General features: G+C 43.5%; 1 protein-coding gene across 2 annotated transcripts in view; it reads right to left on the bottom strand.

The window, feature by feature from the left end:
• The window catches only part of Trpc4ap (transient receptor potential cation channel subfamily C member 4 associated protein), an 87,963-nt gene that overhangs the window by 4,313 nt on the left and 57,773 nt on the right, over positions 1-25,877 (bottom strand). Inside the window, exons 8-14 of one of the 2 annotated variants that reach the window (XM_008847869.2) lie at positions 19,262-19,447; positions 12,226-12,392; positions 6,215-6,346; positions 4,622-4,680; positions 2,898-2,999; positions 1,706-1,789; positions 650-740 (exon numbers count right to left, since the gene is read on the bottom strand). In XM_008847869.2, coding sequence (XP_008846091.1) covers positions 650-740; positions 1,706-1,789; positions 2,898-2,999; positions 4,622-4,680; positions 6,215-6,346; positions 12,226-12,392; positions 19,262-19,447 — 821 coding nt within the window. The remainder of the gene's footprint in view (positions 1-649; positions 741-1,705; positions 1,790-2,897; positions 3,000-4,621; positions 4,681-6,214; positions 6,347-12,225; positions 12,393-19,261; positions 19,448-25,877) is intronic. The other variant, XM_008847870.2, reaches the window with a different exon arrangement.

The following is a 25,877-nucleotide window of genomic DNA, read 5'->3' as shown; positions in this document are numbered from 1 at the left end:
TAAAGCTGTTTAAAATTTACACTAAAATCAACAAATTCTAACTTTTTGACAAAGTTTTCTACAACACTGAAAGTATTTTTGATAATTTCATTTTCTCTCTTTTTTCATTTTTTGAGGCAGGGTCTGGTCTTGAACTTGCCTTTGCCTCCCAAGCGCTGGGGTTTCCACCATGTTCAGTCAATTTTCTTAAACTTACATAGAATTGAATCAGTTATTTTCATATGGACTTTACAATCCATGGGTCAATTTCTTGCTCTAACTAATTTTAAAATACCAATTGTAGGCCATTTTGCTCTGTGCCTTTTGTGAATTGTGCTTTGTCTGCAGGTCATTAATCAATAAGGGAATATTAACTTTTAGTTAATACCAAATTATCCTCAGGGTCAAAAGGCCTTGCTGGGTAACTCTATGTCCCTGCACCACCACCCCAAGTCCCTTAGTCACCCATTTAGCACCCATGAGAAGCCTACACCTGGCAACCAGGGCAAACACTAGGGCAATATGCACTGGCATTTTGGAACAACCAGACCTGCTCTTCTCCCAACCAGACCTGGTCTTCCCCTAAGGAACTGTTTAGGATCAGGACCGGAAAGCAATGCAAGGGGCTGGGAAAGATGGCCACCCAACACCCTGGTTCCTCAGGCCATACCTCCAGAAGGCCTCGCTTCAGCAGGAACATCTGGTCTGCATAGGAGGTGGTCCCTCGGAGGAAACTCTCCACAGCCCGGGCTTGCCAAAACCTGCGACCCAAATGTTGACCCCTGGCCCAGGTGGCTAAGGCTGCCCTTTCCTGGCCCAGGTTCAATTCCCCCAGGTGTTGAAGACGTTTGCTACCTTGTCATGCATTTGACATTTACTGATCATCTACCAGTCTTGGGTCCCATCCTTAGGCTTGAGGCACAGCAGTGAGCAAGAAAAATCCCTATTCTCATGGAGCTCACAGCTCAGTAGGGAAAGTCTTTCACATGGGTCTCCATGGAAGGGTTTGCATCATATGGAAGGTGGCATCTGGGCTAAAGAATGGGCTCCAGGAAGTTCCATGTGAAAACACTCTAGGCTTTCTACTTTCAGAAGATCAGAAGGACATGGATTTAGGGGCCAGAAATGTGTGTGGGCAGCAGAAGGACATGAGTGGACAAGCCACTGAGCTCATGTGCACTGAGCTGGACTAGAGGGCTCAACTGGGATCCATAAAGGAAGTCTGGATAAGCAAAGCTGAAGTGACAGGGATCCCATAGGGATGGAGCTTTGCACCCAGTCCTGCTGAATTCCTCCTGTTGCAACCTTCACGACTTTTCCCTGAGGTGGCTAGGAACTCTGAATAGGCTCCCCATTCATGCCTCCTCATCCAAGCAGGAGGCTCCTGGAGCAGCTCCTGGCTCCATTTCTTTCCATGCTGCACTAAAGCAGGCCTCTTCCTTTTCATGCTTATTTCCCACAACCAAGGTAATGCCATGTGGGCAGGGTCTGGATCCCATCTGTGCCCCCATCTCCAGTGCCAGCAGAGTAGGTGAATGCTCAGTCACCTCTTGTCATACCCTTCTGGTATGTGGCAGGAGTACACTTACTACTTACCTGCTGAGTCACAGAGGGCCACCTGGCAATGAAGCCACTTCCCCCAACAGTGATCACCCTTAAGGAATGGGTGCTGGAGACTAAGAGAGGCATTTCTAACCACTCTGGACACACCTGTCCCTAGACTCACCTGAATGACGACTCTGCTGGCTCCTTTTTCATGACCTGCAGCAGCCGAGTTAGTAAGCCTCTCTTGCCATCACACACTAAACTCCTGAAATAAAGGGATAGAGCACAGGTGAGATCCTAGAGGCTGATGAGGGGGCCTCAGAGCTAGGTCACTGTGTTCGCTAAAGGAAGGTGGTGGTATTTCTGAGCCTGCAGAGGTGCCCTCCTGCTCCATGTTGCTGCAGAGACCCTAGAGATTACACAGTCATCAACTTAACAGCCAAGTATACCTCTACTGCACCTCAGGCCAGTTTTCCCTCCTCAGACCTGCAACAAGTCCAGAGCCAGATGGGGCTCGGACTTGCCAGAGGAAGGGGCATTTACATCATAAGTGGGTTTAAGTCAGGCTGTGACAGTCTACGAGATGATCAAATTCTTTGCCAATAGGGTAGGCCCAGAGTCCTTTCTCCTGCCTCAGGTTCAGTTCCAGCTGAGCTGTGGCCTTCCAGACCTCTGCTTCCCAGTCTATGAAGCAAAGCGGTAGGTGAGACAATGAGTCAAGCCTGTCATAGGCAAAGGCAGTTATGCTGGCAGGGACCTGGTCCTTTAAACACCCTCTTTAAATGGTAGCTCTCCTTTCATCCCCTGCAGACATCACGGCAGCACTATGTCCATCTTATCTGAATGAGGAGTTCTGCTGGCCTCAAAAATGAATTTGGGGAGAAATGGGTCCAGCTGCTGGATAAACCCCACACTTCTCTAGATCCTGTGAACCTGGCATGTCATTGCACTATTCCCAAAGATGTGGCAGACATAATTAGTGGGCAGGACTTTTTTTTTCTTGGCAGGGGTAAAGGGGTCTGCTTCTGTTCATCCCACTTGGCACAGCTACGATGGGTAGGAAAGGAGGACACCACCTAAGGTGCCATGTGCATGTGACAAGGGAACAAAGTGGTAGGATACAGTACAGCTAACCTGTAGCAGGTGGCCACTTGGGGCTTCTGTCCTTCACCTGTAGAGAGGAAACTAATGATGGCACTTCCCTATGAAGGCTGCTGTGACGGTCACTTAGGAGGCAGGGGATGTAAAGTGTCTGGCATATAAAGCCCAGACATGAGGGCAGGGTAGCTACACGAGGGAAAGGGCAAGTATGCAACACCTGTGTGTGCCCACTTGTGAGCCCTATAGCCATAATTGTCCCCCAGTAGGATTACCTGTCTGTGTTGAGGACAGCTTCTACCTCAGGGATGTTGGCTTTTAGAGAGATGGCACTGAGCTCATTCAGCTCCTGGTTGTTGAGCAGCAGGTACTTGTTCCTGAAACAAATGGGTTCAAAGGTAAAGGTCAGGAACTGGGGCTGTGGCTGATTTCCAGAACAGGGCTCAGGCCCTTTGTAATTTGAAATGCTTCCCCCTAGAACGTACAGCAATATAGGGCTATGAACAAGATCCAGAGCCCCTGTGGGGCTAGGATACCTCTGTAGGCATATAGGTTGAGCAGCTCCCCACCTACCACACTGTCTGTTCACTCTGGACTTCCAGACCACCCATGTTCCTTCCTACAGGGGCTTCTGCACACAGGCCTTCTGGCTAAACAGTCCCTCATGCTGCCTCTCCAACCCACTTACTACTGATCCTTCAGGCCTCCACTGGCAAAGAGCTTCTGCAGCACAGAATCACTGAGTGCCTGCTATACAGTCTGTACCCCTGCCAACTGCGCTCTGACAGAACTGTGTTCTTTTGTTCACAAATACTATGCCCATTTGTCACCATGCATTCACTTACTGGTGACATTCTCTATGTTAAACTTATATCCCCAAATGGACCCTTCACGACAGCAGGGAACATGGGTGTTTCCATTCATTACTCTGTTCTCTAAACCAGGCATACAGAAGTGCTGATGAGAGTCTGATGAAAGCCAGGGACTCATTAAAAATAAATAATAAGGGTGCAGTGGTGCAGGCCTTTAATCCCAGCACTTGGGAGGCAGAGGCAGGGAGATTTCTGTGAGTTCTAGACCAGCTGGGGCTACAGGGAGACCCTGTCTCAAAAAGACAAAATAAATAAACAAGAGCCCCCCTTCCTCAACAAAAGACAAAGAAAATGAGTACAAGTGTGTAAGCTTGGGTGCCTTCAGAGGCACAGAAACTCTCACAATGGAGAATCACGTATGAAGAAAGCAAAGCTGCAAAGTAGAGGCTCGTAGGCCACTTGTCCTCAGGCATGTTCTGCGAACTTCTACAATGTTCCAAAATTTTAAATCAGAATTTAAAAATCAGATTGACCCCAAGCACTATAAGAAAACGAAAAGGATAAAAAGACCTCACATAATTAAAAAAAATATACTCACCCTGCCCTCCCCCCACTCCCCCAAGGCCTTTCATAGGTCTTAATTCCAGGCTTTCTTCGGGGTAAAAAAAAAATCAGAAGCCATGGACCAATGGGCAGGCTCCTTGCATGGACACAGTTGTTAAGCTGGGTAGCAGCCTGCTGGGCCAGGTCACCAAGGTCCTTACCATAATACCAAGGGTCGCCTGGTTTTCCTTCCTCCTCTGTACTGTTTCTCTTATAGAAGATAATCGTTTTCTTATACATTCTCTACCACCAAAGACTTAAAAATTTAAAAAATGAGAACCTAGAATGAAAATGGGAGAGAGCACATCTTCCTGTGCAGGTGAAAGCCTCCCATGCTTCCAGTCACTAGCTCTGTCCTGGCTCAGGCCAGTCACTGGAGATGTGCTGTTCCATGTAGCCACGCCTATCCTTTCAGGTTGGCTGTGAAGGTAGAGGAAAGACTCAGTGTCTGGACGGAAAGCTAGGCAAGCAGCAGCTCCTACTGCCAGGCTGAGGAAGCAGCCACACCAAGGTGGCAGAAGGCTGAGAGAGGAGAAGACACTGGAAGACGGCCGATAACCTTCCTGCAGGGAACACATACTTACTCATGGTGGTCACTGAAACTCTGAAGAAGCCTCAAAAACTGGATCTTCAACGTGATGTCCTACAACACATGTTAAAGCCACATTAGTCACAGTGCTCCTAAATAAAACAAGGGGGGCTCTGATGAAAGCTCAGTCTTGCTACTCTGCTTCTCTGAGCCCTGACCTCATGCACATGAGTGTTTTTCTTTAATTGGAAAATCATCTGTCAGACTTCCTTCCACAGTTGGCCAATGACAATGTAAACTAATATGGGCCCTTTCTGCTAAAACACCTTTACATACTAGACTTAAAAAAAAAATCACCAAAATCCTTTTAAATGTGAGGCTAAGTTTATAAGCTAGAAAAGGAAACATGGGAATCCGAATTGCAGAAAGGCCTAGGTCCAGAAAGCTGAGACAGCAGTGCAAAGGGAGGTGTGTGATGAGGGGAGGCTAGTCACAACTAGCACAACTCCAATATCCTCCAGTGACTGGAGCAAGCCTTGAGCTTGTGCAAAGAGCCAGCTTGTGAGGCTGAGATCTGCTAAAGAAGCCTGGCCCTGCCTCCCAGGACAGCCAGAAACCCTGGTCACCCTAACAGTCAGGGCTGAGAAACCAAGTGTAAAACTGGGACAGATGTACCTCCCTTTTCAAGCACTGGCAGACCAAAGCAAAAGTGCTTCCAGGACAGAGGCTATACAGGTTCCTCAGGGTGGCCTCTTCCCAAATACCACAAAATGTGTGGAACACTCAATCCTGAGGGTGTGAAAGCCCAAATGCAAGCTATTGGCACCCCATGCGAATCTCCAAGAGACCCAAGAAAGTGGCAAATTACTAAAGAGCAAAAGAAGGAAAAAAGAAGACAGTATGTTCACTGATGAGCAAAGACCAAGCAGGTTCTGATCAAGAGTCAGGCATGTCTAGAAATATAAACTGTACTCACTTGAAACTGTTAACTCTAACAGAGAGATTGAAAGGCACACTGACAAGGCCAAAGAAGATGACAAAGTGGGAGACACTGACCAAAGTCACTAGAATGCAGGTCCCATGGCCCATGGTACTGGGCTCTGCTGGCCATACAGCACTTCAGTCTCATAGCACTTCCCTTCCAATGGAGGTGGGGAGACCATGCCCTGTGGTCAACAGGCATAAAACCCTCCTTGTCCAAGAAAACAGAGGCCCCGAGACTGTGACTTATTCAAGCTTTCCTGAAAAGCAGAGTGGTACAATGGCTTCTGATCCCCACTTCAACTCTCTCTCTTGGGCACCTTGAGAGGCACAGGGAGAGAGAAGTCCTTGGTCTCAAAGAACCAAAGCTGTTTCTTGAGCAGGCCATTGGTGGTGTGCAAGCCAGTACCAAAGAACACTAGATAAGGGGTGTTCTAGGGAAGGGAATGGTGGCCCTGCCTGGATGGAAGTGAGATCCTCACTACAAAGGTGTAAGGCCCTAGGCAGGGACCCTTCAAAAGAGATTTCTGTGAGATCCTCCCAATTATGGAATCACAAATGACTTGGTTTCTGTTGTATTTCAAAGAACGAGAGGCCGGAGCGTCAGTAGCTCCTCAAACAACTACCCCTGGTAGCATCCCGTGCATCCCTAGGGTCCCTTGTGTACCGGGCTACAGTCACAGTTCTGGTTGTGTCCATGGAGGACAAGGGCAGATGCTGAATGCTTCCTCCAAATCAGCTTGTCAAACAGATTATTGAGTCCTGGGATCAATTTGAACTCTGCAATCATCCTGTGGACCTGCATGGGGCAGGAAAGGAAAAACACTGAGATAAATGTGTTTATAAGATCAGCAAGGCTTTTCCTCAGCACACATGGCAATCTTCAGGATGAGGCCAGCAACAGTCAGTAAGGTGTGCTGGTATTTATAAAAAGCATGCACACATCCTCTGCCTTGACTATACACAAACACACCTTTTAAGTCCACTCATGAGTGCTCACAGTACCTACAAGCCAACATACGGAAGGCCCGATGTCAGGAGTGCAAGTGTGGGATGCAATCAGCTTCATGTGGAAACCCTGAACAAGTAAAACATCTGTGTCCTCACCACAGTGTGAGGGTGAAAGTGTTACATGTTGCACTAAGACCCAGGGCAACAGCAGGCAAAATACAAATATTTTAAAATGAAACTAATTATCCTCAAAAAAATCTCTAAAAGATAGGAAAAAAAAAACAACCAAGAATGAGAACACTTTTTTTTCAAACTTAAAAAAAAATTATTTTTATTTTATGTGTATACATGTATTGCCTGCATGTAGGTAAGTGCACCATGTTGTGCAATACCCACAGAGGACAGAAGAGGCAGTTGGATTCCCCGGAACTGGAGTTACAGACAGTAGTTAGCTGCCATGTGGGTGATGGGATTTGAACCTGGGTCTTCTGCAAGAACAACCAGTGTTCTTAACTACTGAGCCATTTTTCCAGCCCTGAGAACACTTTTTGTAAAGGATTACAAATATGAAGTCAATAAAGAAGTTTAACTTTCAACATAACAAAACTGACAATAAGCAAAGAGGCTGAGTTTCATATGAAAAAAAGAAAACAGACTGGCAACTCAAAGGTAGAAGGGATTCCTTTATAAAGAACGCTGGTCTCTAGATAAAAAGAAGAATCCCATGAAAAATATTGACAGAAACAGAAAATGTCCCCTATATTGGTTTTTGTTTTTTGAGGCAGGGTCTCCCTGTAGCCCCAGCTGGTCTGGAATTTCTATGCAGACCAGTCTGGCCTTGATCTCACAGAAATCTGCCTGCCTCTACCTCCCAAGTGCTGGGATTAAAAGCATGAGCTACTATGCCTGGCTTCTTATACTGGTTTTGAGACAGGCTCTTACTCTGTAACCCAGGCTGGCCTGGAACTCACTATGTAGACCTGGCTGGCTTCAAACTAATAGCAATCTTCCTGTCTCAGCCTCCTGAGTACTGGCATCATAAAAGTGAGCCGACACATCTGGCTTAGAAAATACCCTTAAATACATGAAAAAAGCCCAACCTCACACTATGAAGAAAAACTCATGTCTGAAACCATCTTTGCTTTTTCATCTGGGCAAAGCAGACAGTTCTGACTTTGGCATGTGTGACAGATACAAAGCATCCCCACAGAAGATCCTGGGCTATGGGCTTAGTTCACAGCTAGCTGAGATATTCTGGGAGGTTATAAGATCTAGGAGGAAGTAGATCACTGGAAGTAAGTCCTTCAGGGTATCTCATCCCTGGTTCTCTGCATTCTCACTGTCATAATGTAAACTGTTCTGCTTACCATCTTCCTGTTAGAATGGACAGACAACCTCTGAAACTGTGAGTCAAAATAAATCTTTCTTCAGAAGCCAGAAGAGGGTGTCAGATCCCCTGGAACTGGCTGTTTGCTGCCATGTGGGTGCTAGGACTTGAACCCAGTCCTCTGAAGAGCAGCCAGTGCTCTTAACTGCTGAGCCATCTCTACAGCCCTTAGACTGCTTTTCAGAGACACAAAAACCTAATATAGAAAACTGGTACTACAGATATAAGGGTCACTGCTATGACTAAACCTGACCATGTGGTTTCTTAGGCCTTTAGAACTACTTTGCCAGAGGAATTTGGGAGAATTTGGAGAAACAAGAGAAGCTTAGGAATGCTGTAAGCAGAGCTTAATGGGAGAGTCTAGTGGGAGTTCAAAAGACCAGAATGCCACTAGAAATGAGACAAAGACTGCGACTGTGAGATTTCAGATGGAGATAGGGTTAGAGGCCATTCCTGATACATTCTGGAAATAATTTGTTTGCATCTTGCTCAAGTCCTGAAACTTTGTGGGAAGCTCAGCTTAAAGGTGACGGACTAATTTGAAGGAAGAAATCTCAAACAGCACAGCATTCAGGCTGTTGCATGGTTACCACTGGCTGCTTCAAGACAGTTTTACAATGAGAACTGGAAAAAAAAGCAGAAGAGAGGAATTTTTTAAAAATGTAGTCTGGCCAGAAAAGGATTTGGAACTGAGGGCTGAGAGCTGGCTCAGTGGTTAAGAGCATTGGCTGCTCTTTCAGAACTGGATTCGAGTTCCAGCACCCAATGGCAGCTAACACCTGTCCATAACTCCAGTTCCAGGGGATACAATGCCCTCTTCTGACCTTTGTGGACATTGTGTATGAATGCACTTATATACATGTAGGCAAAACACTTATACATATAAAATAAAAATAAATTTTAAAATATTTAAAGGATGGAATTGAAAGCTGTGGATAAGGAGGGTGTGGCTGGGAAAGATATTAGGGCCAATAAAAATAAGCCAAGTACTCCTTACAGGAAAAATGTCTAAAGGGTGTCTCAGGAGTGAGACAAATTCCATCCATCCCAGGCTCCAGAATATAAAACTATAAACTCATTTGAAGGACTCCTTTGCTAACCCAGGGCTATCCACATAAGTATTTTCCCAGTCATAGACCACTGTATCTATGGTCCAAGGTCCAAGGGGAGCTAGCCAGTACTTGAGATAGTAGCAGACTTTAGTATTGTTCATGGGATATTAGTTTTTTGTTTTGATGAGACAGTGTCTCACTATGAAGCCCAGGCTGGCCTTTAACTGATGATCCTCTTGCCTTCTCTTCCTAAGTGCTGGGATTACAGGTTTGCACCACTAGAGCCAGCGTGTGATGCTGGTTTTCCAGGCATGCCAAATGCAACAGTTACAGAGTCAGGGAGGCTTTCACTGAGATTTCAAGGGAAGGCCTAGAAGCCAGGCAATGAGTATCAGGATCACCTGCAAGTAGTTTCTAAGAGGGTGATGCATGAAGCTCAAACTATTAATGGAGACCTCAGGATATTGGAGGTACCAGGAACACACAGCATCAACAAAAGAAAACTATAGGCAACATCTGGAGCTAGTCCAGGAGGGCCACCACGAAGGCTGCAAATGGCAAGATAATAAGGGCAAGGCTTTCCAAGCCACTGGAACTCATCTCCTGACACTGTATGCCCTGACACTTGCCATGGGGCTACAGGATTTACTGTTTTCCCTGCTGCATTTTGGTCTTGCTTTGGTATAGTCTGTCCTTGTTATTCACCCATTCCTCCTTTTTGGAATGGTAATGTTTCCTCTGTTCCACTGTATCTTTAAAAAAATATTTTTTTTATTATTTTTATTGTATGTGTTTAAGTGTATTGCCTGTATGTATGTAAGTGCACCTGTGTTGTGAAATGCCCATGGAGGTCAGAAGAGGGTGTCAGATCCCCTGGAACTGGAGTTATGGACAGTCGTTACCTGCTATGGGGTATGAGTACTGGAAACTGAACCCAGGTCCTCTGCAAGAACAGTCATTGCTCTTAACTCCTGAGCCATCTCTCCAGCCCTCCACTGTATCTTCAAAGTATGAAACTTTCCAATTTTTAGAGGCTCACAGATAAGTGAATGCCTCTGAGCCTCAGAACTGAACTTTGACTTTTGAATAATGTTATAACTGTTAATCCTATGGGGACATGGAGGTGAACTGAATGTGTTTTGTATTATGAGATGGACATAGATGGACATGAACCTCTTGGAGGCCAGGGGTGCAAAATTTGGCTTATACATGAAGTGTCCCCTCAAAAGGTTTATATGCTAGGCTAGAGAGATGGCTTAACAGTTAAGAGTGTTCGCTACTCTTGCAGATAACCAGAGTTCAGTTCTCAGCACCTACTTCAGATAGCTCACAACCACCTGTAACTCCAGCTCCAGGAGATCTTGTGCCCTCTTCTGGCCTCTGTAAGCACTGCACACATGTTCATGTATAGACAGACACATGAAAGAAAAAGGCTTATGGTAGAGACTTGGTGCTCAGCTGGTGGTTCTATCTTGGGAAATTTTAGAAACTTTAAGAGGTGGGAGTTAGAGTTTGTCTCCCTGCTTTTCTCTCTGCTCTGGCTGCCATGGTATGAACTGCTCTGCTCTATCATACCCTTCCCATCACAACTAAATGAAACCTCTGAAACCATAAGCCAATATAGCAAAACAGATCCTTCCTCCTTTAGGTTATGTTTCTCAGGTATCTGGTCAGCAATGCAAAAGTCTGACTAACACAACATCATTTTGGTGACCTGGGCACTGGCCACATTCACATGCTGGTGGTAGAAGGGCATGTCGGTATTGCATGCACAGGGAAGATGGTCTGGCAGTACCCCCCAAATTTACAAATCCTTATTTCCTTGATCAACAATTCCACCTTTATTCTCAGACAGAATCATACAAATGATAAATGACGCATTAATGACATCATTGGTGGAAATACTGTCTATAGCACCAAAAACCAGACAAAGCTACAGTTCCATCAATGGAGATTAAACAAATGATACAGTCAAATGATGAGTGGCACATGCCTTTAATCCAAGCACTTGGGAGGCAGGCGGATTTCTGTGAGTTCAAGGCCAGCCTGGTCTATGTAGTGAGTTCCAGGACAGCTGGGGCTACAGGGAGACCCTGTCTCAAAAAGACACCCCCCCCAAAAAAAAAAACAAAACAATTCACGATGAAAGAATCCAGATCTTCTACATGTAGGAAGGTGAACAATCATGAAAATACATTAAGAAAGTATGTGCTATATTTAACTAATTGTGTCAAAAAATTATAGAAGTATAAAATATCTCTATAAGGATATATTGACAATGGAAATGCTTAGATGTTTCACGGAATGTTGAAGATCAGAGGAAGACAGGCTTCACTGATACTAATTTGTGTCAACTATGGGAGTTATATGCCTATTAAATTTTCTTACATATCACAAAACAAAGCTCTTGCCACCCCTTCTCAGGAACTAACTGATGCTATTACATAGACAGAATGAATGAGGCTGGAGTCCAACCCTATGCTGTTACTGCTATTCTACAGGGCAGTGAGTCCATCAACAACAGCCCAGACAAGGTCAGCTGAGGAAACCCCTCAGGCATCCCTTTGAGGTCTGCCTCTTTCCAGCTCGCCACCAGCATCATTTATGTTGGGAGACCCAATGTAGCTAGAGGAAGTAGGTCACTAGGTGAATGTCCTTGAAGGGTTATTATTTAGGTCTTCCTAGCTGCCATTACCTAAGCAATTTTGCTTTGCCATGCCCTTTGGCCATGATGTTATACCTCACCACAGGCCCAGAAACAATGGAGTCAGGTGACCATGGACTTCTGAACCCATGATCCAAAATAAATCATTCCTTCTTTTAAATTGTTTCAGACATTTTTGTCACAGCAATGAAAAACTAACAGATATCTTGTTCTCTCCTATTTCAAGGCTCAGGGAACTCCCAGCACACTGGCAACTCCTTGTACTTGCCCATATTTCACAAGTGGGCACAACACTAGGCTCTGCTCCACCATCCTGATCCCATGTCAGACTGCCAATTGCTCTACTGCACTTACCAGGTCAGTCTTTATTTTTCACATTACTAAAGTAAGATGCCTGTTCTTGGCCTGTGTACCAGAGCTGTCTATAAGTACTTCCCAAAGCACAGAATAAAAAGACTCCAAGCTCCAGAATCAGTATGGCTTCCTTATGAGAAGGCATACAATGCATACATTTTGCTGAATCAGAGTGAGTGCCATTCTGAGAGAAGGCCTGTTGGGAGGTATACCTGGTACTCCACTGGCCAGCAGCACTTGCTCTCAACTCCCACTGGGGAAGCACCCACCTGGTTTCGCTGACGCCCCATCAGCAGCACACAGAGGACATAGAGCACTTCCAGTTTGTACATGATTTCATGCATAATCTTCATTGACTGGGGCAGCTGGGTCCTGGCTGAGGTTTGTGGCAGCCCATTCTCTTCTGAAGCACCTAGAGGAGGGAACACAGTGGAGGCTGGCTCAGCCCCCACAAGATGGATGAAGCATGGCTCCTGAGGAAGCACACTCTACCCTCACCTGCTGTGAAGAGACTGCAGTAACAGTGCCATTAGATGGAACTCAAGCCCTCATTAGACATTCTGAAAGCCACAAAACCTCCTAATACCCCCAGGACCAAAACCAGCTTAAAAACTTAGGAAAAGAACTTTGAAGTTCTCGACTTTTCAACATAGCAAAATATTCTGACATGGCCAATGCAGTACCCTCTCTGCCTGTACTCCTGTACCCCAGATAGAGAACAGGCAAATGTCTGACAGCAAATTGTGTGGAACACTCTTGGAGTATCCAATGGCAAAGTCCTTGGTGCTCTACCCACTGCTGGCTGTGAGAGGGTTCCTCTACACTTCCCTTAGGGACATCTCTCTCATTCACTTTACTGCCCAGTTAACAAAGCCCAGCACAGGATTCTTGGGTATTGGCCAAAATCAGGAGAGCTTGCATAACCTCAGGAGAGCCCATTTCCCTATCTTCAAGGTAAAAGAATAAACCAGTAACTGTTAAGGTCCTTTCAGGCTCCTCAGGCTCAGTGGCCCAGAGGCCTTTTGCAAATGCTAGCAGTATGCTGGTATAGAAGTGCCTAGCAAACATATTTAGGAAAGGCCCGCCCAAGAGTTGATCATTTCCACAGGTGTCAAGGCATAAGACTCTAAGGTATCACACCCTATAGACTTGGAATCATTTTCTTCCAGCTACGTCACATCACTATTAAAAATAACGACCCTGGATGTCGACCCAGTGCTGCATGAAGATGATGAGAAACAACATGGTTAACAGCATAGACTGACACCAGGCTGCTGAGTTCCAGCACCATGCACCAGCTGTGTGGCCTTGGGGAAGGCAGATAATTTCTCTGTACCTCCATGCTCATCCTCATTTGTGAAACAACAAATTTGTGAGGGTAACAGTAGTACCTATCTGCCAGTGTTGCAAAGATGGAAGGATTAACGTATGGGAAATGCTGAAATGCTAGAACAATGCTTGGCATATATATTAAACAGAAGCAAGTGTTAAACACTTGAGTTCTGCTAATGCTTGCCTGCTATTTGTAGCCCTGGCTGGCCTGGGAACTCACTATGTAGACTAGGCTGGCCTCTGAACATAAAGAGAACAGCCTGCCTCTGTCTCCTGAGTGCTGGGATTAAAGACATGTGGCACCACACCTGGCATACTGGAACTTCTTATTTCTATCTAACCATAACTTAGTACCTATGTTTTCTTTTTTTTGGTTTGCATGCTCAAGTGGCAGTGGGCAATGATTAGGAAAACTTTACGATCAAAAAGCAAACAAACAAACAAACAAACATCCCAAAACTAAAAAAACCCAACAAAATAAAACTTAAGAAAATTTATCCAATGGGCACGGTAGCACACGCCTTTAATCCCAGCACTTGAGAGGCAGCGGCAGGCGGATCTCTGTCAGTTCAAGGCCAACCTGGTCTATATAATGAGTTCCAGGCCAGCTGGGGTTACAGGGAAACCTTGTCTCAAAAAGAGAGAAAATAAAATTTTAACCACATAACATTTATCTTCCCCCACACTGGAGAAAACCCCAGAACTACTCAGTCCATACTGGGACTTCTTGGCCAGTTCCCAAAACAGTGTTAGAATCCAGTGATCTGAGACTCTGGGAAACAGCATTCAGAACCCTACCTCTGCTGCACACTTGATCCTTGGCCACTCTATTATTACGTGGCTCAACAGGGCTCTAGGGAGAGATGGCTATTTGAGGAGGAGGAGGAAGCGGAGGAACAGTGTGGGGCACATAGTCCCCACAGTAATGAGTATCTGTGGAGAGGGAGACAGGCAGCGCTCTCTCTCTCTCTCTCTCTCTCTCTCTCTCTCTCACACACACACACACACACACACACACACACACACACATACACACACTACATACAAAGAAAGAAAAAAGGAAAAGAGGAGGGGAGGGAAAAGAAACTGAGTATGAGGTATTGCCTCATCATAGTTCTGATATTTAAAGTTTGTATTTAAAGATGCTGACCAGCTTTTCATGTGCTTATTGGCCACTTCTCCTATTTGGAGAAATGTCTATTTGGGTCCCTGTCTTTATTTTGAAATGAGTTGTCTTTTTTATTACTCATCTATGGGTGTTCTTTATACATTTTTTTAAATAAAATTTTCTTTTATTGTCAGTATTGGGCACTGGACACAGGGCCTCCATGAGCTAGGCAAGCACTATCACTGAGCTATGTTCCCAGTCCTCTTTATACACTCTATAATCAAGTTCTTTATTAGATATACAGTTTGCAAAATATACTCCCGTTCTGTGGGTTTGACTTTTCAGTTTCTTGATAGTGTTTAAAAAAACCTGACAAAGTCTAAGTCATTTATGATTTATTTGGTTGACTGTGCATTAGTTATCATGTCTGAACACATGAAATCCTGTTAGGACAATTTATCCTTCAGGCCTTTATGGATTTTATATGTTTATCTCTTTGATCCTTTTAACTTTTGTATTATATGTGAGGCACAGGATTCAAACCTCATCTTTTTACATGTTGAGATCTAATGGCTCCAGCCCATATGCTGAAAAAACCGAGGTTACTCCACTGGATCATCTTGGCACCATTATTATATATGTGAAGGTTTCGTTCCGTGAAGGCTATTACATTCAGTAATATTCCATTTATTTGTACATGTCTGTCTTTTATCCCAATAGCACACTGTCTTGGTTATTGCAAGTTAATAGTAATCTCTCAAATCAGAAAGTGGTTTATAATTTTTTTTTTTTTTTTGGTCTTTTTTGCGACAGGGTCTCCCTGTAGCCCCAGCTGTCCTGGAACTCACTACGTAGACCAGGCTGGCCTTGAACTCACAAAGATGGGCCTGCTTCTGCCTCACGAGTGCTGGGATTAAAGGTGTGAGCCACCATGCCTGGCACTAATTTTTTTTTCCCCCCTCTATTTCAAGACAGGATCTTGCTATGTATCCCAGGCTCACCTTGAACTTAATCTTCCTGCCTCTGCCTCCCAAGTACTGGGGTTAAAAGCACGTGGCACCTCAGCTGTGGTTCTCTTAACTTTTTTTTCCCCCCTCTTTTTGAGACAGGGTCTCCCTATAGCCCCAGCTGATCTGGAACTCACTATCTAGACTTAGGCTGGCCTCAAACTCACAGAGATCCATTTGCCTCTGTCTCCCAAATGCTGGGATTAAAGGCATGCACCACCATGCCCGGTCTTGTCTTAGTTCTTTTCAAGATGGTTTTGGTTATCCTGGATTCCTTTTGAACCATCTTGAGTTTTAGGACCAGGTTGTCCATTTTCTAGCAGCTGAGATTTTTGACAGGCACTGCATTGAAGCTATGTTTTACCTCAGATAAAGATGGGGGAGTACTGATAACATTAAATTTTTCATTCGAAGGACATGAGATGTGTACCCATTTTATTCAAGTCTTCTTTAATTTCCTTCAATGATACTTAGTCATTTTCAGAGTATGTTGTACTTATTTGTTAAATGTATTCCTATTTTAATCTTCTTGATACTCCTGCAAATAAATTTTTATTTTCCTTTTTGGTTTGTTCATTGCTCCTATGTACCAATATTACCAATTAAAAAAAAAAAAAACTAAAACTAAAACAAAAAAACACCAATCTTGCATTCTAGAACTTTGAACTCATTTATTAGTTCACTGTTTTTTTTTTATTTTTAGTACATTAAGTTTTTCTACATAAAGTGCCATCTGTGAACAGGTAGCTGTTTTTTTTCCTTTTGGAGGGGGCAGTACTTGGGTTGAACCTAGGGCCTTATACACAGGAAGCAAGTCATCAACCACTGATCTATAGCCTCAGCCTTAAGACAGTGGTTTTTTAAAATATTTTATTTATTATTTTTATTTTATGTGTATGAGTGTATTGCCTGCATGTATGTGAGTGCACCCATGTTGTGCAATGCCACAGAGATCAGAAGAGGGCTTCAGATTCCCCTGGAACTGGAGTTAAGGACGGTTCGTAGCCACCATGTAGGTGCTGGAAATCAAGCCTGAGTCCTCTGCAAGAGCAGTCAGTGCTCTTAACCACTGAGCCATCTCTCCAGCCCCAAGACAGTTTTTAAAAAATCTATATCATCCCCCACCTCCAGACCTGTCACCTCAAACTGTCCTGGTCAGGAAACTCTAGTACAATGCTGAATAAAAGTAGAAAAGCAGACTCACTTGCCTTGTTTGTGATCCTGGAGGGGCAAGCATTCTTTTTTGTTTGTCTTTTTGAGACAGGGTCTCCCTGTAGCCCTAGCTGGACTTGAACTTGCTATGTAACCCAGGTTAGCCTCAAACTCACAGAGATCTGCCTGCCTCTGCTTCCCTGAGTGCTGAGATTAAAGGCATGTGCCACTATGCCTGGCTTTGTTTTTTTCTTTATTGTTTATTACCTTTGTTCATCAGAATGTATAATCTCTATTGCTCTATTCAAGTTCTTTTTTTCTTTTAAAATTTTCTTCTGCTAGTTCAAATCTGCTAAGTCCTTCTAATGAATTTTTCATTCTGGTTATTATACCCTTCAACTTCAAAACTTCTATTTGCTCACTTTTATATTTCTTATCTTTTAATTACTGTTCTTATTTAATGGGAGAGAGCCAGTAAAGCTTCCTTTACTTTTTAAAGTGTAGTTTCCCTCAGTTCTCTGAGCACATTTCTAACAGCTGCTTTGAAGACACTGGTAAATTTCAGGCCCTCTCACAGGCAGTTGTGTTGTTTACCTTCTGTATGGGTTAGACTCATGTGTTTGTATGTCTCATAATTTTTAGGAAGTAGGTATTTTAGGCAGTTCATGGTTACCAACTCTGGATGTTGGTTCCCCTTCCCTCCTTTAGGGCTTCTTTGATTATTTGTTTAGTGACTTCTATCTTTTAAAGTCTGTTGGGGCTGGAGAGATGGCTCAGGGATTAAGAGCACTGGCTACTCTTACAGAGGACCTGGGTTTGGTTCCCAGCACCTACATGGCAGTTAACAACCATCCATAACTCCAGTTGCAGGGGATTGATGCCCTCTTCTGATCTCTGTGGGCACTGCATGACACAGGTGCACCTACATATATGCATATAAAATTAAATTTAAGCCAGGTGGTGGTGGCACACACCTTTAATCCCAGCACTTGGGAGGCAGAGGCAGGCAGATCTTTGTTAGTTCGAGGCCAGCCTGGTCTACATAGTGAGTTCCAGGACAGCTGGGGCTACAAGGAGACCCTGTCTCAAAAAAAGACAAATTAAAAAAAAAATTTTTAAGTGAAATACAGTCTGTTTCTCCAATAGACTGATGAAGCCTTTAATGTTGGCACCTCAAGGAGTTCAACCCTGGGCATGTGCTGTCTCCCTGGAATGACATTTAGGAGGGGTCTCTGACTAGTTCTTTCCTTGGTCTCTGTTCAGCTTTCTGTTTTTCTGGTATCACGCCCAAAAGTTAGGCCTCATTGAGTGCTAGTGAATACTCCAGTTTTTGTTTAGTTTTTTTGAGACAGAATCTCACTCCATATCTTGACTGTCCTGGAACTCAAAGAGATTCACTTGCCTCTGCCTCCTAAGTAATGGGATTTAGGCAACACCATGCCTAGCATTCTACTGTTTTTGATAATGCCCTGGGGCATAAATCCAATGTCTAATTTAATTAAATTTGTATAGGAGTTGTCTTTCCGATTGAGGTTTGTTTTGATAGGAAAACTCTCTTAGCCATAGCTGACCTATCACTTAGTTTATTCTTTTTTTTTTGTCTTTTTTGAGACAGGGTCTCCCTGTAGCCCCAGCCGGCCTGGAAATTGCTACGTAGACCAGGCTGGCCTCGAACTCACAGAGATCCGCCTGCCTCTGCCTCCCAAGTGCTGGGATTAAAGGGGTGTGCCACCATGCCCAGCCCTCAGATTCTATTCTTAGCCAGTGTCTTTCTCTTTGGGCAAAATGTCTGCACTACTACTCTAGGCAGGGTCTGTAGCTTCTAGCCTTCACTGCTTAATTTTCCTGGTTATGGAATCTCTGTTTTAAGTAAGCTGAGGTAAAAGCAATTAGAGCACACTATTCGTGGCCTGAAGCACCTAGGGTACAGTTTCCACATTATGAGTATAATACAGAGCTGGCAGAAGGAAACCATACTCACCAAGAACTCGGCTTCTTCAATTTGGAACTGGAAGGGATGAAAAGGCTGATGTTCCACCCCTCCCAATGAGATACCATATTTTTTGGTTGGAAGCCAAGAATCTCTGGGTTTGTGCCATTCTGACTCTACCTTGCTGGCCAGAGTCAAGTGCCTCGAGACAGACACCTGATCCAAGATGGGCTAGAGCCTTTTACCAAGAAGTTGGGGCTAAGTCTAAGGATCTACCCACATGGCTGCCTAGTTGCACCAAGGGGCCAGAAAAGGTCAGAACAGTACAACAGAGAGGAGTAAAGAAAAAAAATGTAGGAAGAAGACGCAAAGAAAGAACTCAAAGAACACTCTGCTTATTGGTTCTCACCAATTCTTGAGATGTAGCTGCCTCCAATCTAGTCCACTCTGAGGGAGTTCAATGAGGTTTCTGTTATTAGCTATCAAAAGAATCCTAATAGCCCTGGGTCCAGGACCACCTTAAGGAAAATTCTATCATAAGCAACTCTTTTTTTGGGGGTCTCCCTATAGCTCCAGCTGGCCTGGAACTTACTATGTAGACCAGGCTGGCCTGAAACTTACAGAGATCCGCCTGCCTCTGCCTCCCAAGTGCTGGAATTAAAGGCTTGAGCCACCACACCCGGCTCATAAGCAACTCTTAATTCTTGACAGAAAGATGATCAACATTGTCTCTTGGGGCCCAAGAAAAAGCTCCCCACTCAGCCCAGGGGAAATACCTTGATTGTGTTCGGACTCCTCATTGGCCACTCGCATTAGGGCATCTAGCACCAAAGCATTGTCTAGCCATGTGTACCACTCCTCCAATTCCTGAAGGAAGCTGGCTGTGCCCGTGGACTCTGACACTTTTCGAGTTGCCAGTTTGCAAAGTCGCTCAACAAAACCAGGAATGCTGAGAAGGGCCGCTGCAAAAAAAGAAAGAGAGGGAATTTGCAAAACAGAGAACATCAAAACAGTTCCAAAACGTTCAACTGTTTGTATGACAGGAATGATTCCTTTGTTTATATATTTTTTCCTTCTTCTGAGACAAGGTTTCATGTAGCTCATGTTGGCCTTGAGTTCCTGATCTTCCTACTTCTGCCACCTGAATACTAGGTGTGCACTACAACCAGGCAGGAGTGACTCTACTACAGTATAAACTAGTTAGAACTGTTCTTTAAAAAATTCGTATTTTAAAAGCCGGGCATGGTGGCGCACGCCTGTAGTCCCAGCACTTGGGAGGCAGAGGCAGGTGGATCTCTGTGAGTTCAAGGCCAGCCTGATCTACATAGTGAGTTCTGGGACAGCTGGGGCTAGAGGGAGACCCTGCTTCAAAAGACAAAAAAAAAGAAGTTCGTATTTTATGTGCATGTATGTCTTGCCTGCATGCATGTAAGTGCACCATGTGCATTCAGTGCCATTGGAGACCAGAAAAGGGCGTTGGATCACCCACAACTGGAGTGACAGGGGGTTGTTAGCCACCATGTGGGTGTTGGGAATCGAACCTGGGTCCTCTGCAGGAGCAGCCAGTACTCTTCATCTCTCCAGCCCCTACAGCTGTTTTATTTTTGTCAAGCAAAAGTAAAATAGTAATAAACTTAAGAAAAAAAGTTCAACTTTTAGTAGGTACAGGGAACCTGGCTAAAGTTGGGAACATAAATCAAAATAACCTTATGCCTTTAATCTGTGTGTTATTTTGAATGTTAATTTGAGTAAAAGGCCCATTTCTTGGAATTTTTCATAAGAAAACATGCAGTTGTATTTTTTTTCTTTAAAAAATTCTTTTTTGATTTTATTTATTTATTGATTGATTTGTCTTTTTGAGACCGGTATCTACCTATAGCCCCAGATGGCCTGGAACTCACTATGTAGATCAGGCTGGCCTTGATCTTACAGAGATCTACCTACCTCTTGCCTCCCAGTGCTGGGATTAAAGGCATATGCCACCACGCCCAACTGATTTATTTTTATTTTATGTGCATGAGTGTTTCACTTGCATGTATGTAAGTACATCCATGTCATGCAGTGCCCACAGAGGCTAGAAGAGGGTATCAGATCTCCTGGAACTGGAGTCACAGATGGTTGTTAGCCACCACGTGAGTGCTAGGAATCAAACCCAGGTCCTCTGGAAGAACAGCCAGTACTCTTAACTGCTGAGCCATCTCTCTAGCCCCCAGTCTTATATTTTTAAAAACCTGTAGAAAAAGGGTAGGGAGATAGCTCAGTTGGTGAAGTGTTTGACATACAAACATGAAGACCTGAGTTTAACCTCTAGCACCCATGTAAAAAGTTGGGCATGGTACCAGCCTAGCCTCATGAGCAAACCACAGGTCCCATTGAGAGATTTTTTTTATCTCAAAAAACAAGGGAAAGGGAGCTGCTGAGATGGATTAGAGGGTAAAGGCACCTGCCACTAAGCCTGATGACCTGAGTTCAATCTCCAGGAAACATATAGTGGAGGAAGGGAGCCAACTCCTGAAAGTTTTCTTTTGATCTCCACACATATGTATGGCATGCACACACACACTAAATAAATATAATATTTTTTTAAATGGGGGCTGGAGAGATGGCTCAGTGGTTAAGAGCACTGGCTGCTTTTGCAGAGGACCCAGGCAGGTCAGGTTCCAAGCACCCACATGGTGGCTAACATCCATAACACCAGTTCCAGGGGATCCCATACCCTCTTCTGGCCTCTGTGGGCACTGCTCGAACATGGTGCACTTACATACATGCAGGTAAAACACTTACACACATTAAAAAAAAAAAAAAAAAGAATGGAAGCAGGCCTGGGGATGGAGCTCATCAGAATTTAAGAGTGGGAGGAAAGGGCGAAGTAGAACGCTGTCTCTGAGCATACCATTGCTGCTGTAGTCTTGCTCTCACAGCAGGTCTCTTTTACCAGAACAGGACCTGCACAAAATTGAGCCTGCCAACTTCCTACCATGGGGTGAGGGTGGGGATGAGGTCCCATTCCTCCATGAGGACTTGTAGGCAGATAATGATAGCTAAGGAGAAGGGCTCATAGGCCTCACCTTTCTCTGAGTATCTATAGGGAACTAATCGTCATTGAAGGAGAGACAGATTCTTTGCAATGGTGTAGCTACTGGTAAGAGGTTTATGCTCTTGCAAATAACCCCTCATTAGGATCCTTTAAGAAACCTTAATAAAATGCAAAGCGTCATACATACACAAAACATGAAAACAGTAAGGGAAATAGCTGGTAAGAGGAAGGGATCGTCTGAAGTGAGAGGGGAACAAAAGGGTGATGAGTGGTAAATATGACAAAAGTACGTTATACACATATATGAAAATGTCATAATGAAACTCGTTATTATGTATAATTAACATGTTAATAAAAGAGATTACTGAAAAAATACTGGATGTAGCAGCACAGGAGAATTCTGAATTCAAGGCCAGCCTGGGCTACATGGTAAAATCCTGCCTCAAAACAAAATAAAACCCTAAATGCCTACTTATCTTTATTTCCTAATTTTTCTATAACAAATGTTTACTAGTAAGAGGAAAAAAGATAAGCATTTTCTATAAGATAAAGAAAGAAATGAAGCCAGGTGTAGTGGCACACACCTTCAGTCCCAGCACTCAGGAGGGAGAAGCAGACAGATCTCTGTGAGTTCAAGGCCAGCCTGATCTACATAGTGAGTTCCAGGCCATCTGGGGCTAGAGAGAGACCTTGTCTCAAAAAGACCAAAAGAAAAAAAAAAGTATAAATTATATATAGTATATATAATATATAATTTCTTTAATATCAGTATATATTTGCTTACATATAAAAGCATCACATCTCTGGAATGACAAAAGGAATCAACAGCAGTGGTTGCCATAAGAAACAGCCAGAGGGAAATAGTCCAAATCAAACTAAATGAAGTGAATTAAGCCACTGAGTAAGAGTGAAGGGAAACTTTTCAACGAGCATATTTCTAAATCTGTACATTTTTCTAAACCATGCAACAAAAAATTAATAATTTGGTATTTCATGATGTCAAGATATTTGTGTAACTGTATTGTAATTATTCTTAAGATGTCATGGCTGGGATGTAGCTCAGCTGGAAGAGTGCTTGCCTAGCATGAAGGAAGCCCTGGGTTCATCCCCAGCATTGCATTAACTAGGCATGGTGGCATATGTCTGTAATAACAGCACTCAAGAAGTGAAGGCAGTAGGGTCAGTTCAAAGTCATTCTGTGATACACTGCAAGTTTAAGGCCAGCCTGAGCTATGAGAGACTTGTCTAAAAACATCCCCCCATACCCTCACAGGCAGTATCTGCCAGGTGCAGTGGCACATGTGTGTAGTCTTAGCACCTCAGGAGACTGAGGCAGGAGGATAAAACGAGTGTAGGAATGTGAAATCAGCCTGGGCACCATAGCAAGACTCTGTTTCAAAATAAAAAGCTGTTTTACAGAAGCACTGAAATATATGGGATTTGCTTCAAAGTAATCCAAAAGAGGAAGGGATACAACTCAATTTTCAGCATGTATTTAGCAAGCATGAGGCTCTGCATTGAATCCCATCATCAAAATACCTTCCCCCAAACCCTCAAAATTCTAAAGTGAACGAGGAAGTAGTTAATGGGAACAGAGGTAAAACAGTGCAGGCCACTGGTTGAGAATTACTGAAGCTGGATGGATGACAGGTAAACAGGGACCAGAAGAGTTTTCTCTCTACTTTCCCATGTATGCGGTTTCCTGTAGTGAAAGATTTTAAAGTAAAATTCAAAAGAATACATTTAAGAACATTATTAACTTTTTAAATATTTTTATTATTTTTATTTTATGTATATGTGTATATTGCCTGCATGTAGGTAAGTGCACCCATGTCATGCAATGCGCAATGCCCGAGGAGGTCAGAACAGGCTGTCGGATCCCCTGGGACTGGAGTTATGGACAGTTGTTAGCTTCCATGTGGGACAACCAGTGTTCTTAACCACTGAGCCATCTCTCCAGCCCCTCAAGAAAATTCTTTTAAAATAAATTATTTTACAGAGCTAGGCAGATTTCTGTGATTTTGAGGCCAGCCTGGTCTACATAGCAAGTTCAAGGTCAGCTGGGGCTACAAGGAGACCTTGTCTCAAAAAGACCAAAAAAATTTTTTATTACTACTAATAGTTACTATACCAAATAAGAGGCCTATCCACTGTCATATATTCAGTGCCCACTATAGTTTGGAAAATAATTTTAGTCCCTTTTTTATGCTCTGTAAAACAGTGCTTGATCTCATTTTTAAAATTTGAAACAAAATGTAGATTGATTCTGGAGGTGTATATTAGTAATAGAGTGCTTGCAAAGCATACATGAAGCTCTCGGTTCAATCCTAATATTGACACACACACATACACACACACACACACACACACACACACACACACACACCACACACACCCCAGTAGATTGAGGTTCCTCAAAAAATTAAAAAGAGATGGGTATGGTGGTGTGCATACTTTTAATTCCAGTACTCAGGAGGCAGAGGAAGGTCAATCTCTGTGAGTTCAAGGCCAGTCTGGTTTACATAGTGAGTTCTAGGTGAGTTCTATGCCAGCTTGGGCTACAGGGAGATCCTGCCTCAAAAAACAAAGCAAAACAACAACAACAAAAAAAACCAAAAATAGTGGCTGAAGACTCAGCAGTTAAGAGCACTGGTTGTTCTTGCAGAGGACCTGGGTTCAGTTCCCAGCAGCCAAATGGTGACTAACAATTATCCTTAACTCCAGTTCCAGGGGATTCAATGTCCTTTTCCAGCCTCTGTGGGTATTTCACAAAATGAGTGTACTTATTTAAATACATGCGGGTAAAATACTCATAAGATAAAATAGATAAAATTTTTTTAAACTACAAAAAATATAAATAAAAATAAATTATGGAGCTGGAGAGATGGTTCAGCAGTTAAGAGCACTGGCTGCTCTTGAAGAGGACCCAGTTTCAGTCCCCAGCATCTACATGGCAGCTAAAAACTGTTCATAACTCCAGTTCCAGGGGATTCAATGTCCTCTTCTGACCTCCATGGGCACCGCATGACATGGGTATACTTACATAACATGCAGGTAATACTCATACACATAAAACTAAAATATTCCACTCCTAGGCATATACCCAAAAGAACTGAAAACAAGTGCTCAAATACATGTGCACATATGTATGCTCATTAGCAGCACCACTGACAATAGCCTAAAGATGGAAACAGTCCAGATGTTCACTGACTGACTGACGGAAGGATGGATAAATTGTGGTATGCACATATAAGCATTATCTAGCCATATAAAGGAATGAAATAATGACATGCCACATGATCCTAGAAAACATTAAATGCTAAGTGAAAAGAAATCATATACAAAAGACCATGTACTGAACAATTCCTTTTGCATTTATATCAAGGATAAACCCACAGAGACAGAAAGCAGGCAGGTGGCTGGCAGGTGTTCAGAGAAGGGGTAATAAGGAGTGACTGAGTACAGCATTTCTTTTTGGAGTGATGAAAATGTTATGGAACTCATTAGAGGTGTAGTTTTGCAATATGTAAATATTAAACACCACAAGCTGCTCTCTCAAAAATGGTTAATTTTATGTTATGGGATTGTGATGGTTGGTTTTAATGACAACTTTCACAAATTAGAATTACCTAAGTATAGGGTCTCAGCTGAGGAATTGGCCCAATTGCCTAACTGACGTGAGAAGACCCAACCCAAATGTGGGCAGCTCCTTCTGGCAGCAGCCCAGATACAAAAGGGGATGGCAGAGGGAACATTGTTAAACCTCGGCTAGCTTGGCCTTCCCTTTTGTTGCTGAGGTGATTTATCCTGTTGCCACAGCTGTTGATTCCTTTGGTGACATTAGAGCCAGCACTGAACCCTCTAGGTCCTCAGCCCCAGATTGGAAGTGCTGAGGCACCCATCCCGTGGACTGAGCACCACTGGGTTGTCTCCAGTGTGAGACAGCCATTGCAGAACTACTCTGAGGCATGCAGCCCCAAGGTCCAAGCAATCATCACATTCCACCTGTTGTTAGTCTTTCAACATAAGCTGATTTAATTTTTTAATATATACTTATTTATCCAATCAGTTCTGTTCTTCTGAAGAATCCTAATACAGTGACCTTTATCTTAATTTTTAAAAACTGCAGTGAGGAAAAAAATTAAAGTCTTTTTGTTTTTTTAAATTACCACCTTGGCAAAGTATCAAGAAATTTGAAAATGCCCTATATAGGAAGGATGCAGAGACTGCAAGTGACCAGACTAAGAATTTCTGTGCAGGGTTAATCTATCAAAGTTTAAAATAGAAATACTCATAAACACACACACACACACACAAATCAACAAATTTTTAAAAAATGAATATTTGAGGAGGAA

The sequence above is a fragment of the Nannospalax galili genome, unplaced genomic scaffold (genome assembly GCF_000622305.1).
Source record: "Nannospalax galili isolate Female #2095 unplaced genomic scaffold, S.galili_v1.0 scaffold724, whole genome shotgun sequence".
Taxonomy (NCBI): Eukaryota; Metazoa; Chordata; class Mammalia; order Rodentia; family Spalacidae; genus Nannospalax; species Nannospalax galili.
The sequence above is the reverse complement of the archived record's forward strand: the minus strand, read 5'-3'. Positions and strand labels throughout refer to the sequence as shown.